This window comes from Anguilla anguilla, chromosome 8 (assembly GCF_013347855.1).
Source record: "Anguilla anguilla isolate fAngAng1 chromosome 8, fAngAng1.pri, whole genome shotgun sequence".
Taxonomy (NCBI): Eukaryota; Metazoa; Chordata; class Actinopteri; order Anguilliformes; family Anguillidae; genus Anguilla; species Anguilla anguilla.
Genome location: NC_049208.1, coordinates 498807 through 514029, shown reverse-complemented (window position 1 = coordinate 514029; position 15223 = coordinate 498807). Strand labels below are relative to the sequence as shown.

At 47.8% G+C, this 15223-nt stretch overlaps 1 protein-coding gene across 2 annotated transcripts in view; it reads left to right on the top strand.

The window, feature by feature from the left end:
• Window positions 1–15223, top strand: part of LOC118234049 (partitioning defective 3 homolog) — a 258754-nt gene that overhangs the window by 166644 nt on the left and 76887 nt on the right. For both annotated transcript variants that reach the window (XM_035430352.1, XM_035430351.1), the window contains exons 16-18: window positions 7446–7632; window positions 9656–9807; window positions 11902–11946. In XM_035430352.1, the coding sequence (XP_035286243.1) occupies window positions 7446–7632; window positions 9656–9807; window positions 11902–11946 (384 nt within the window). The remainder of the gene's footprint in view (window positions 1–7445; window positions 7633–9655; window positions 9808–11901; window positions 11947–15223) is intronic.

The following is a 15223-nucleotide window of genomic DNA, read 5'->3' as shown; positions in this document are numbered from 1 at the left end:
TGCATCCTGCTGGGAAATTCCCGGGAAATGAATTTTGTGGGACAAAGACTCGCTGAGCATGGATAGAAAAGAACAAATGTCCACGGCTGCTTTGTTTCGTTTTTTTGTTAAGAGTTGCAAAAACATTTTTGGACATAGTTGCATGTGTGAATATTGGGAGAGGTACATTTTCTGGCTCTTTGAAAATAGGAAAGCTGATTGGACTGCAACTATTATCTACTCAGTATGCTAGCCACTGTAGTGTGTAGTGATATACTCAGTGAGCTGGAGTACGGTGCTAAACTGTGTGTAGTGATATACACAGTGAGCTGGAGTACGGTGCTAAACTGTGTGTAGTGATATACTCAGTGAGCTGGAGTACAGTGCTAAACCGTGTGTAGTGATATACACAGCAGTGCTAAACCGTGTGTAGTGATATACTCAGCCAGCTGGAGTACAGTGCTAAACTGTGTGTAGTGATATACACAGTGAGCTGGAGTACGGTGCTAAACTGTGTGTAGTGATATACACAGTGAGCTGGAGTACAGTGCTAAACCGTGTGTAGTGATATACTCAGCCAGCTGGAGTACAGTGCTAAACCGTGTGTAGTGATATACTCAGCCAGCTGGAGTACAGTGCTAAACTGTGTGTAGTGATATACTCAGCCAGCTGGAGTACAGTGCTAAACTGTGTGTAGTGATATACTCAGCCAGCTGGAGTACAGTGCTAAACTGTGTGTAGTGATATACTCAGCAGTGCTAAACTGTGTGTAGTGATATACTCAGCCAGCTGGAGTACAGTGCTAAACTGTGTGTAGTGATATACTCAGCCAGCTGGAGTACAGTGCTAAACTGTGTGTAGTGATATACTCAGCCAGCTGGAGTACAGCGCTAAACTGTGTGTAGTGATATACTCAGCAGCGCTAAACTGTGTGTAGTGATATACTCAGCCAGCTGGAGTACAGCGCTAAACTGTGTGTAGTGATATACTCAGCCAGCTGGAGTACAGTGCTAAACTGTGTGTAGTGATATACTCAGCCAGCTGGAGTACAGTGCTAAACTGTGTGTAGTGATATACTCAGCCAGCTGGAGTACAGTGCTAAACTGTGTGTAGTGATATACTCAGCAGTGCTAAACTGTGTGTAGTGATATACTCAGCCAGCTGGAGTACAGCGCTAAACTGTGTGTAGTGATATACTCAGCAGCGCTAAACTGTGTGTAGTGATATACTCAGCCAGCTGGAGTACAGCGCTAAACTGTGTGTAGTGATATACTCAGCCAGCTGGAGTACAGTGCTAAACTGTGTGTAGTGATATACTCAGCCAGCTGGAGTACAGTGCTAAACTGTGTGTAGTGATATACTCAGCCAGCTGGAGTACAGTGCTAAACCGTGTGTAGTGATATACTCAGCCAGCTGGAGTACAGTGCTAAACCGTGTGTAGTGATATACAGTATGCAGGGCGCTGTTTGTGTTCATGGTGATCAGTATCTCTCCTCGTGATGCTGAGAGGGGCCAGGAGGCTGTGAATGGGCTGGATTGATGGCGTCTCTTGGGTGGGTGCTGAATCTGATTTTAAATTACTGCAGGTAGTGAAATCGATCAAGGAGACTGTGACGGCCCTGACGTCTGCGCTGGTGCTGGCGGCTGAACAGGCCCTGAGACTGGCGTAATGTCGACGGTTTAATGCACCATGGGAACTATTTGTTTCTGTTGTTGTGGTTGTTTGTGATGGCAATAATAGTAATATAAGTAATATTATCATGAACATGCTTTTAGCTATTATTATTATTTTTATTTATGATACAAACAACAAGAAATGGCCTCTCTGCTGGGTACAAAAGGAAGTGTCAGGTCAGTGTACTCCACTGCTGGGTCACTTCTCTGCTGTCGGTGTGGGGAACACTGATTAACCCGTAAACGTTCTCTGACACAATGTTCTATATCCAATCACGTCCACTCAGTGAAGGCTGTGATTTACACCAGTGACTCTACTACAGAGTCTGAGGCACAGGGAAGTTTATTTAGTGCTTGTGCAGGCTGCCTCTGTAGGATGTGATGGTGTCTGAGCTGGGATGTTCCTGGCGTGTGATTCGCTGCTGCAGTAAGCGCTGTTCCCTGATGGTCCAATGGGGGCGTCCCCTGTGCTCCTAATCTGACGGCCCGAGTTCTGCATCTGCGCCTTTACTGACTGAACCCCTGGAGAGCGTATCATGAGCCCACCCCCCCCCCCCTCCACCCAAAAAAGAACACCTGATGTAAATCTCATCTCGCTGTAATTAAGGCGTGTCAGAAGCCCGTGTGCTACAGCAGGGCCCATTAGCCGCTCTCTCCGCTCCCTGCTCCCGGGCTGAAAAGGTCAGACGTCAGGGTGACGGCGAGCTGAGTCTCGCACAGACCCGATAGCGCCCGGCTCGTCTGTGTGTCAGACACCTCTCTCCGAGTCTGACATTAAAGAGTCAGAACTCTGCTGGCAGGTGCGAACGCGCCCCCCCTCCCCCCTCCCCCCCGGTGACGGGCTGCGGACGGCTCGTGTTCTCTAATGAGAAAAGGCTGCGATGAATCATTCCCCTCCTACCTGTCCGCTGCACAGCGCTCCAGTAGGTCACATGATTCGGTTTCTGTTCACCAATTGGCTCACACTTCTCCTCCCATCTTGATGTTTATTGAGGTGCCTTTTTCGTAGCAGCAGTGCTCCCCTTTCCATGCACTGTGTCAGGGACCAGGGTGTACAACCGAGACAAAAAGATTGCGTAGTAAAGGTTCGAGGTGACAGCACATGATTTGAAGTGCCTCCCGCTGGCACGTTTGTGGTTTGTTGAGTTTAATGGTGTGACCTTTAACCTCTGGAGTCAATCATTTTCCCTGACAAGAGAGGCCCGTGGCTCATTATGGATTGATATACCATTATGATCTCACCCCTGTGCTCCTGTACTTGTAGCCCCCCCCCCCCCCCCCCCCCCCCCCCCCTCAGGCAGGTAGTAGTGTCTGAAAGCAGCTCCCTGCTGCTCTGGCCTCTCAGTGGGAGTTAAAAGGCCCTCAAGGGCAGACGCTGGCAGGCGGGCACCCTGGCACACCGGAGTGCATCTGTGGCGCTGGCACCCTGGCACACCGGAGTGCATCTGTGGCGCTGGCACTTCAACACTCGCCCCTCTGGACAGCGCACTCCTCCTCCTCCTCCTGCTGCTCTGAGCGCGGTTCTAACCACACACTCCTCCTCCTCCTCCCCCGGGTCTAGTGGGGCTCCAGCCCCTGTCCTCGCTCCCCAGCCTGTAATCAGCTCACCCTCAGCAGCTCCTCCATAAACAGCTTTTCCATCCCCCTGATTTCCCCCCGTCTGAAAGGTTTGCTATTTGTCAAAGTGCATCCACACGTCAAATGCGTTTTCAAGTAGTTATTGAGATAAAAATGGTTGTGTCCTGATTTTTAAGTACATCATTATACCCCGGGTGGGGGGGGGGGGGGGGTCTGTTTTCATGTTATTTACTGAGTCTGACCCCCCCCCCCTCGCTTTAAGGGCCCTAAACTTTACTGAAGGGGAAGCAGAGTTTGATTGGCGTAGATTCATTGACACTTTCTGTTTTTGTAGGCCATAAAAGGGTCATACAATTGTTTGTGTGCTAGTTCAGACCCCAGTACCTGTAGCTCAGGTACAGAGGCAGGAGTGTGTGTGCATGAGGATGCTGATACAGAGTGTGTGTGTGTGTGTGTGTGTGCGTGAGGATGCTGGTACAGAGTGTGTGTCAGGATGCTCGTACAGAGTGTGTGTGCGTGAGGATGCTGGTACAGAGTGTGTGTGTGAGGATGCTGGTACAGAGTGTGTGTGTGTGTGTGCGTGCATGAGGATGCTGGTACAGAGTGTGTGTGTGAGGATGCTCGTACAGAGTGTGTGTGCGTGAGGATGCTCGTACAGAGTGTGTGTGTGTGTGTGTGTGTGCGTGAGGATGCTGGTACAGAGTGTGTGTGTGTGTGAGGATGCTGGTACTGAGTGTGTGTGTGTGAGGATGCTGGTACAGAGTGTGTGTGTGTGTGAGGATGCTCGTACAGAGTGTGTGTGTGTGTGTGTGTGTGTGAGGTTGCTGGTACAGAGTGTGTGTGTGTGAGGATGCTGGTACAGAGTGTGTGTGTGTGAAGATGCTGGTACAGAGTGTGTGTGTGTGTGTGTGTGTGTGTGCGTGAGGATGCTCGTACAGAGTGTGTGTGTGAGGATGCTGGTACAGAGTGTGTGTGTGTGTGCGTGTGTGTGTGTGTGTGTGTGTGTGTGCGTGAGGATGCTCGTACAGAGTGTGTGTGTGAGGATGCTGGTACAGAGTGTGTGTGTGTGAAGATGCTGGTACAGAGTGTGTGTGCGTGTGTGTGTGTGTGTGTGTGTGCGTGAGGATGCTCGTACAGAGTGTGTGTGTGAGGATGCTGGTACAGAGTGTGTGTGTGTGCGTGTGTGTGTGTGTGTGTGTGTGTGTGCGTGAGGATGCTCGTACAGAGTGTGTGTGTGTGAGGATGCTTGAGTGTGTCGTATTAGCCCATGTTTAACACACCTATAAATCAGGGAAAGGGTTGAAATCCTCTATCAAGTGAAGATATACCAGTGAAGCCCGTTTTGAAGGTCAGTGAAGATGTTTGTAACTGCAGCAGGCAATGGGGTTATGTCTGTAGTAGGAGCAGTAGCAATAGCAGCAGTATGCAGTTCAATAATTAAATGCGGTTTCTGTCCAAAATACTTTTACCCACTATTTCAGGGGTTTCGTCTGATTCCTACAGCAAGAGGTTTGAATGTTTTCACCCATTTTTAAGGGGGTATAATTAAAGAGTGACAGCAGAAATGACATACGCAGGGTGATGCTCCTTGGTCCTGTCAGGATGTGTCCTTGAGGCTTTTAAAATGTCCCTATCAGAGCAGCTCAGGGCGTCTGTTTGGAGAAAGGGGAGACTTTATCCTCAAGTGACTTCATGCGCTGAATTTTCCCCTAAGGGGGAAAAAAGTATGTCGCTTTTTAATAGAATCAAGAGATTTCCAACTGTTTTGCATGATCCGTCTGAACAAAAGTCTGCTGTGCTTTGTTACTTTTGTCATTTTCTTGTTGCCTGCCTTCGCAGGGCTTAATTTGTGGAGCTCCTGTTGTGGTTGGAGCTGAAACTGCCAGGGAGGCGAGCGCGTGTTTGAAATGGTCGAGCGGCCCTTGTTGAAAGGCGGCAGAATTCACGCCGGATCGCTGGAAATCCTATTAAAATCACGTCTGAGCCAGCGGCCGCGCTCTGTAATTAGGCAGCGCGGAGGAGAGCTGCGGGAACAAAGCGAGGCCTTGGCTGGTAGCGGTGAAATCGGGGCTTTAGCGTGGAGAGGCGGCTGGCTGGTCACGCCGGTACGGCTGGGTTCTGGCAACGCTCCCCTGGGAGAACGAGCTCCTGCATCACCCCCCCCTCTCCGCTCAGTGGCCGCATGATAAATTGTGACAGGAAGTCTAATAAATAAATTTCACTTGGATTTGCAATATTCTGAAGCCCCTTAGGGAAGATGGAACCGTGGATGCTGTGTCTGTTCCGAGCGATCAGGCGTTATCTCGCTGCCTGAAGAGCAGGATAGGAACGTAAAAATGTTTCCTGATGTCAGCGGGATGTCTCCCTGCCATCGCGACCAGGAATACTCAGACCTGGCCCTCAGGGTGGGGAGGTCCTTCTGCTTCTCTTCTCTGCCGGAGTGAATTGGTTTATTTCCTGTCGCTGATTGGCCAGAGCCTGCTCTCCCCCACTGCCCTGGGTCTGATTCAGCCCCTGATTGGAGCAGGAGAGTGGAGATCTCAGACACTGCTGCCCTACAGGCCGGGTCTGAATCAGCCCCTGATTGGAGCAGGAGAGTGGAGATCTCAGGCACTGCTACCCTACAGGCCCAGGGCTGAATCAGCCCCTGATTGGAGTAGGAGAGTGGAGATCTCAGGCACTGCTGCCCTACAGGCCCAGCGCTGAGTGGCTTTGGTCTGCAGATTGTCCAGCTCTGCATCCAGCCTGCACTTCAACACCCCAGGGCCTCCGATGGGCTTCTGCTGTGGGGGAAACTGCATTCTGGGGTCTGACAGAAATTTACCTTAAAATAAGTTCCACCTCTGCCCCCTTGTCCTGTGAGTGGAGCTCACTTTGGCTGACAGAACGGGGACTGCCCACATTGGGCTTTACAGGCCATTCAGCCGAGCTCATTTTTCACTCAATGTTTAGCAGAGCTATTGGTCTGTAGTTCAGAACAGCTATAGCATCCCACCCCCACTCAGTTAGAAAATAAATTATTATTTTTAGGAATAATAATAATAATGTTCTCTCTAACAGGCTGCAGATTAGATTAGGTGATTTCTTTAGTTGTTCACAAGATGTGTGTGCATGTCTGCAACAGGTCAACTGAACATTATGCTGTAACGTGCGAAGTGAATGGTTGCTGGTGGCAAGCTTCCTGTAGTTTTATTGGGAATCTGATCCCTACTCCAGTGACAAACTTCCTGTAGTTTTATTGGGAATCTGTTCCCTGCTTCCTGTAGTTTTATTGGGAATCTGTTCCCTGCTTCCTGTAGTTTTATTGGAAACCTGTTCCCTGCTTTCTGTAGTTTTATTGGGAATCTGTTCCCTGCTTCCTGTAGTTTTATTGGGAATCTGTTCCCTGCCTGCCTGTGTTAATAGATGAGTAAGAGGTCAGAGTAAGAGTTAAAGTCTATTAACTTTAAGCAGGTCCTTAATGATATCTTGTGAAATTGCTGTTTTTTTAAGGCTGTGACTTATTAACAGACAGAGCCCATAATATGCAGCCCTAGAACAGGAAATGCTTTATAGATTAGTGAGTTTCTCTTTCAAAAATTCATGTATGTTGCTGAAATGAAAATGAATTAATTAAAAATTCTTCTTGGGTTTTTGCCACAGGAATCTCCCCTGGCTATATTTATGCTACAGTCAGAAAACTTAAATTACACAATCACGCTGCAATAAGAAGAAAGATATCATTTTCTTACCTGTTATTTCAATTTATTAAAATCATAGCTGGAATTCTGCTGTGCTTATTTATTTCTTAGAGTAATACCTCTGAATGCAGATTACCAACTGTTGCTAGGGAGGCCTATTTGGCACCACACAAGTTGCCATAGAAACGCCTAGGGAGGGTGCCAGTCAGTAGGGTTTTACCCACCTCGTTGTGCAATAGGGACTTATTGACCAATCAGGTGGGAGTCTCTTAGATTGGCAGCTCATATTTTAGTGGTGCGGCCATCCAGCAAACATTGAACTTTCCACATGGATTCAAAAAGCTCCACTTCCTTTTGTAATTGAACCTTACCTTATCTATTTAAAATGAAACATAAGAAAAGCAAAAGTAACTGAATAATAAAAAGGTGTGATTGACAGGTGTGTTGTCCTGACTCTGTTTCAGTTGTGATTGAGAGGTGTGTTCCCCTGACTCTGTCTCAGGTGTGATTGACAGGTGTGTTCTCCTGTCTCAGGTGGCTACCAGCTGTCTCCCACCGTTAATATGCCTCAGGACGATACCGTGATCATCGAAGATGATCGGCCGCCTGTCCTTCCCGCCCACCTCTCCGACCAATCATCTTCCAGCTCCCACGATGACATTGGCTTCCCGGCAGAGGCCACTGCTTCTTGGCCCAAAGTGCTGGAGAGCCCGAATGAGAGGTGTGTGAGCCAGGGACCTTTCATTTCCTTTCCGTTCTGCATCACGAACAGGCAGGATCACTGGCCAGTATGTGTGCATTCAACAAGAGTGAATACACAACCATGCAACAAAAACCCATATAATTATACATATAAGAGCTGCATATGAAATGGATGTTGGATTTATAATGCAGGACAGCAGATTCCCCTGCCATGTTTAACCAGTTATGGCTGGTGTGAGTGTGGTATGAATGCGCTGTTTTGTCATCAGTCTGTTTCACGGCACGCTTGCAACTATCCTGGTTTATTCACCCATGACGGACAGTGAAGAGTTAATTATCCTGGTTCTTCTGCATGAGATGGTTCATATTAGCATGGAGAGAAAATCACACAAGTGTGTTTCAGCTCCAGAACATCCCTCGTGGATTCTTCAGCTTTGGAAATGAGGTCATGTAATTAGAGGTTTGGGTGTGACCAACAGTTCTTATCTACCATTTATTAAGTAGCAATTAATACAACTAATGGGATAGATACAAAAGCATATTTTATACTTTACTGACAATCAAAGAACTCCTTTAACCTTCAGTGTTAATTATAACTATAAACAAATCTGCATCATTAGGTTAGCCGTTCATAAATGGTTCCAATTAAATGATGAGTAGATAAGTTCATGCTGTGTATTGATCAGTTCGGTGAACATGTTGGTTTTGTTCTGTGTCTCCGTAATAGTTGATGATGGTTTTCGGTTTATTAGCTGGCATTATTATAAAAAATGCTTCTGTTTTCCAATAACCATGAGTGAACACAGACCAGGTTATCATGACTCTCTTTAAGGGAAATGGCTTAGCTCATATCACCCAGTAGCAGCATGGCCTAGTTTTTTAAATATATGCAGGTACTGCAGGAAACTACTAAAATTGGATTTAAGTTTTTTTTTTTTTTTTTTTTTTTTTTTTTTTTATAAAAGAAAAACTTTTCTAGGTTGTAGATGTTCACAGAGTTTAAAAACACTCCTTTTGAGAAAAATGGTGCATTCAGTAGATGGAAAGATTGGTGGTTGGTCTTAGTTTTCACGCATGGAGTTTGAGTGTGTAATGTTAACCTAATCAGGATATTAATAGTTCATTATCACTCCTGGGCATTTTTATGCTGCCGGACATAAAAAATGCTGTTTCTCAACTAAGTCTCTTAGATTCAAACAGCCTATTTTTACACTGTGTGCCACTGCACATTTAAAGTCATTATGTAGAGTAAAAATGCGCAGGTATTAAAATGGGAAATAATCCTCTATCTGAATTTACATCTCTGTCTCTGTCCCTGACTGCACACCCAGAGAGCAGTTTGATTTTGGAAACTGCAGCTGCCAATAGACCTGGCCCAAATTTTAAAAACTGCTTTTCTGGGATTGATATTCAAATAGTTTCAATTACTTACCCAGTATTTCATTTATATTTGTTTTTTAAATAGTCGTTTTCTAAAATATGCTTTTAAGATTATGTTAAGAACTGAAACCTAAATATTTAACAACATGTGTAAGATTATATTCTCCAGAGGCTTCCAGTGATCATCGCAGGCTCTGAACGTCTCTTTATTTTGGAAAAGAGGTGTGTATCTTAAAGAAAAATAGGCAGCTTATTGGACCAAAATGATTGCCCCTGGAAAAAACTACATTAGTCCCTGGTCTGAATGTTAAAAACATCCTCTGGTATAAGAAATACCAGTGTGAAACACACACACACACACACACACTCTGTGACTCGGTGTGTGACTCCTCTCCTGTTCTGCACACACACTCACACACACACACACACACTCACGCACACACACACACTCTGTGACTTGGTGTGTGACTCCTCTCCTGTTCTGCACACACACTCACACACACACACACACACACACTCACGCACACACACACACACACACTCTGTGACTCGGTGTGTGACTCCTCTCCTGTTCTGCACATGCACACACACACACACACACACACACACACACACACACACACACACACTCTGTGACTCAGTGTGTGACTCTCCTGTTGCAGCTCGCTGGTTCCGGACGCAGACGACGACTCAGACGCGTTCCAGCGGGAGGGCTTCGGACGCCAGAGCATATCTGAGAAACGGACCAAGCAGTTTGGAGACGCCGCTCAGCTGGACATCATCAAGACCCGCAAGTCCAAGAGCATGGACCTAGGTACCGCCGATCCGCTAACGTCCGCTAGCCCTCATAATTAGAGAGTATGGACCTAGGTACCGCCAATCCGCTAACGCCCGCTAGCCCTCATAATTAGAGAGTATGGACCTAGGTACCGCCAATCCGCTAACGCCCGCTAGCCCTCATAATTAGAGAGTATGGACCTAGGTACCGCCAATCCGCTAACGCCCGCTAGCCCTCATAATTAGAGGTATAGATTACTCTGTGTGGTGTAGATTACTCCTCTGTGTGGTGTAGATTACTCCTCTGTGTGGTGTAGATTACTCCTCTGTGTGGTATAGATTACTCCTCTGTGTGGTATAGATTATGTCTCTGTGTGGTGTAGATTATGCCTCTGTGTGGTATAGATTACTCTGTGTGGTGTAGATTACTCCTCTGTGTGGTATAGATTACACCTCTGTGTGGTGTAGATTACTCCTCTGTGTGGTATAGATTATGTCTCTGTGTGGTGTAGATTACTCCTCTGTGTGGTGTAGATTACTCCTCTGTGTGGTATAGATTATGTCTCTGTGTGGCATAGATTACTCCTCTGTGTGGTGTAGATTACTCTGTGTGGTATAGATTACTCCTCTGTGTGGTGTAGATTACTCCTCTGTGTGGTGTAGATTCTGCCTCTGTGGGACCTGCAAGCAAACCTCCACCTTCTCCATTTCCAGCGTGTTTCACATTCTCCTTTAGCCGCCGTGCAGCTGCTCTTATCCAGAGCGACTTTCACACTTCTGCAAGCTTTTAGTGCCCTGACCATCCTGCTGCACATTTCGGAGTTATTCTGTGGGGTGTGGTCTTGTGTGTCCTGTGCCCTTCCCTCCAGCCGTAATAGCATCAGCGGCTAACTGTGAAGGTTGCTGTGGGGATTATTCTGTGCAGCTAACAGGGCAGGGCATGCACCAGGGTTGCTGAGGAGAGGTAGTCATGACTGCCGTGTAGCTGCCCTTCACCCTTCCTCCTGAGTGCAGCCCAGCAGCCCAACTCAGCGCAGAGTCAGTCCGTCTGAGAGATGAATCTTCTGAATGTGTGTTTACATTTCTGTTATTCTTCAGCTGAACAGAGGAGAGTACGTCTGATGTGTTCATGTTCTGGGATACTTGAGCATGCTGAAGCACTGCTACTGGGATAACAGGAGGAGCACATATGAGAGAGAAAGAGAGAAAAGGAGAGAGGGAGAGAGAGAGAGAGAGAAGGAGGGATGGAGAGGGAGGGAATGGCTGGGAAAGTGAGACAGAGGGAGGGATGGGGATGGTTGAGAGTGAGGGAGAGACAGAGGCAAGGGAAGGAGAGAATGACAGCTGTCATTATTTTTATTGCAGTTTTATACTCACTCTGGCTGATATTAAATAATCATTTTGCCTTTGTTTGTGTGGCATCTGTGAATACAGAATGAGGCCTTAATGACCAGAATTTCTAACGCATGATCTCAACCAACATTGAGACTACTTCCATTTTTGACGTTACTGTATGAAAAATAACAAAAATAACAAACCAGTTTGAGGACTGATCTGTTTTTGTTTGGCTGCTTTCTTAGAGCACTTCTCTGTGTCTCTGCTGCCTCTTACTGCTTCAGAACACACGCAGTGGATGCTCTTTACTTCCTGAGTGATGTGTTTTCCCTCTTCTTCGTCTCCACGCTGAGTGGAACAGGATCAGCCATTGGCTAATCTGAGTACCGTCACTGTGAAATTATACTGAGCTGCTCGTGCGCTTTATGGTCTGCTTCTGTTTAGATGGTGACGAGATAGAGGGGAAATATAAACTCTGCTGATAACCGATTCTTTTCTTTGGCTGTGGAGTGTTATTATCACATAATAAGCCGTGTGCTTCTGGCCTGAATGTTAACTGGGCATGTTCTTTAATAATCTCTCCACCTCTCACTGGTATTCTCAACCAATTTAGGTTTGCCTGCTTATTGTCTTTATTAAAAAATATATCTAATTCCCTCTCTCATTCTGATTTGCATGTTAACTGATTTGCCCTGGTGATGTCCAATAGCATGCACCGGTGCAGTCTTGCTGGTAGCCAATGAGCATGTGGAATGTGGCCACTAACCAATGGTAATTGTTTATGCCTTTTTAACAGTAGCTGACGAGATTAACCTCACTCCCCGCTCAGTGAAGATTGAAGGTAAGGAACAGTACTCACCTGTTTATGAGGATCCAGCTTTACTACCCTGAGTAGAGCAGAGACTTTGGCCAGTGTACAGGATGTTATTAGTGTGTGAGTGTGAGTGTGTGTGTGTGTGTACATGTATGCAAGTGCGAGTGTGTGTGTGAGTGTGAGTGTGAACCTGTATGCAAGTGCGAGTGTGTGTGTGTGCGCGAATTGTAATTCGCCATGTGTCACAATGTCACATGACATGCAGGGGGTAGTGGAACATTGATACGAGCAAAGCAGCGGTCATTTTTATCACCAGGTTAACTGGGGGGGGGGGGGGGGTAAAGGAGCTTTTTCAGTGGAGGGGGGGGAAGGTGTGAGGAAGGCATGCTGGTATAGACCCCCCGGGGAGCAGTGAGTCACGCAGGCTCTCGGCTGCATATGCTGCGTTCTGCATCGTGCTGAAGGTGCCATTCTGGGCTTATTTTAGGAAGATGGCTTTCTGTTGAATTAACCTCAGTAAACCAGAAACCGCGGTTTACAAAAGTACTCACAGGAATCTGTATAGCAGTTTCACCTGCGAATTCTTCTGTCCTTAAATTCTCCCCCAGTTTGCTCTCTCCATTTTAATGGAGCATACGGTAAAAATAACTCTGTTTGTGTAAAAGCTCAGGTTTATTTTGTTTGTTTAGATAAAATTATTTTTGTAGTCCTTGTACTGTTATTTCTGCTAATACATTTGTGTCACCCAGGATCATAATAATTGAATCCTGTCAGTTTTATTAAAATAACGAGAAAAAATAGTGTTGTCGTCCTGGTGATTCCAAAATAAACATCAATCAGATTAGAGGGTTAATAGATTCAGGATTATTTGCTTTTTTCCGGCAGTTTATTTTCATGGACTAGTCCGTTTTTTTTCGGCATCCTTAACCCTGAAGATCCGCTATGTGTGTGTGTTTCATTTTAATGAGGATGCAGACAGTGGAATTAGTGTCAGTCAAATAACCCTAACCCTGGAATTCTTATTCCCTGTCCGTCACACGCCTTGCAGTATGAGAACAGAGCCCCGCCCCCATCACCAAACCCTGACCAATCAGAGGCAGCCTTGTGACAGAGGCACTGCTGTTTCCACACCACTCATCCCTGCCCTATTTATACACATACACACACACACACACACACATAACTACCCGATCAGGCCTTCCCAGCGCCTTCGTCCCGTGGACGTGTGTCTGACCGGGTCTCGATGGCGGATGGTGTGAAACAGTCCCTGTTCAGAGCCTCAGGCTTTGGCCTTACGTGCTGTGCTGAAGACTGTTATCACACCAAGTCTCTGCTGGCAGACTTCCTGTCAAAACAGCACTTCCTGTCAAAACATGGCCGCCCAGCTCAACTGTAGCGTGGCCTGCAAAGTCTCTCTAATGGAGTTTTATCTGAAATCTCTCCTCGAGCTGACTGCATATTTTTGTAAGAAAGGATTTATGTTCTTTTTTGGTTTTTTTGGGGGCCTGTGGAATGAAAGCGGGGCTTTGGTGCTTTTTAAGAGCGCTGGAGCGCAGATTAAGTTTAAAATTAACTGGCTGGGATAAGGGCACAGAGTTGAGCGGGCTGGTGTGCGGGTGTGCTGGTGTGCGGATGGGCTGGTGTGCGGATGGGTTGGTGTGCGGATAGGCTGGTGTGCGGATGGGCTGGTGTGCGGACGAGCTGGTGTGCGGACGAGCTGGTGTGTGGGCTGGTGTGCAGGCGAGCTGGTGTGCGGGCGGGCTGGTGTGTGGATGGGCTGGTGTGCGGATGGGCTGGTGTGCGGGCGGGCTGGTGTGTGGATGGGATGGTGTGCGGACGAGCTGGTGTGTGGGCTGGTGTGCAGGCGAGCTGGTGTGCGGGCGGGCTGGTGTGTGGATGGGCTGGTATGCGGGTGGGCTCGTGTGCAGATGGGCTGGTGTGCGGACGAGCTGGTGTGTGGGCTGGTGTGCAGGCGAGCTGGTGTGCGGGCGGGCTGGTGTGTGGATGGGCTGGTGTGCGGACGAGCTGGTGTGCGGGCGGGCTGGTGTGTGGATGGGCTGGTGTGCGGGCGAGCTGGTGTGCGGGCGGGCTGGTGTGTGGATGGGCTGGTGTGCGGACGAGCTGGTGTGTGGGTTGGTGTGCAGGCGAGCTGGTGTGCGGGCGGGCTGGTGTGTGGGTTGGTGTGCAGGCGAGCTGGTGTGCGGGCGGGCTGGTGTGTGGATGGGCTGGTGTGCAGGCGAGCTGGTGTGCGGGCGGGCTGGTGTGTGGATGGGCTGGTGTGCGGGCGAGCTGGTGTGCGGGCGGGCTGGTGTGCGGGCGGGCTGGTGTGTGGATGGGCTGGTGTGCGGACGAGCTGGTGTGTGGGTTGGTGTGCAGGCGAGCTGGTGTGCGGGCGGGCTGGTGTGTGGGTTGGTGTGCAGGCGAGCTGGTGTGCGGGCGGGCTGGTGTGTGGATGGGCTGGTGTGCGGGTGGGCTCGTGTGCAGATGGGCTGGTGTGCGGATGGGCTGGTGTGCGGGCGGGTTGGTGAGATGAGCGCCCGGGTGTTGGTTTATTCTCCAAACCTGCCACAGACCCGCCCGTCTCTCACACCTGCCCACCCAAGAAAAATAATCCCCCTTCTGCTGAACTCATCCAGCACTGGCTCTACTGCGGTCAGAGGAAGCCCCTATCAGCACGGCCCCTTTGTTTTTACTCATCATCTCTTTTGTTTTTATTTTTTGTAATTTCCAAATTATATATGCTGTTAAAATGTCTATTTTTAAAATTCAGTCTCTCTCCAATGCAACTCATTAGAGCTCTAATGGCCCAACGTGTTGGAACAGTTGGCGGAGAGACCAGCTTAACATAAGAAACAGAAACACAGTCTTCCTCACACAGAGTGATGCGATTGCAGCTGGAACAAAGGCATAATTAAGAACTCCTTTCTTCATTTGTTTTTCTGACAGTCAGGTGGGCACAGCACTGTAAATTCAACAGGCTAATCATGCAAAATTACTTTTTCTTTATTTACTTTAAACTTTCTAAGTTAAAGTTGAGTCAGAGGGTTACTGTGATTTATTACTAGGCAACCATCACACCGCAACCACACTACCAATCTGTTGCATTCTCTGTATTTCTGACCTGACATCACTGAAGTTCTGTGTTCGTTTCAGGCGAACGGCTGCCCTCCACTAAAGTTCCTGAATCGATTCTGTAGCAGTGTAATGCTGCGCTGACATCATCGCTTGGCTTGGGGCTCTGTACATTTTCTTTTGCGCTGTGCCTTGAAGTGTTTAACGTGGCACATTAGGAATGATGAATTAT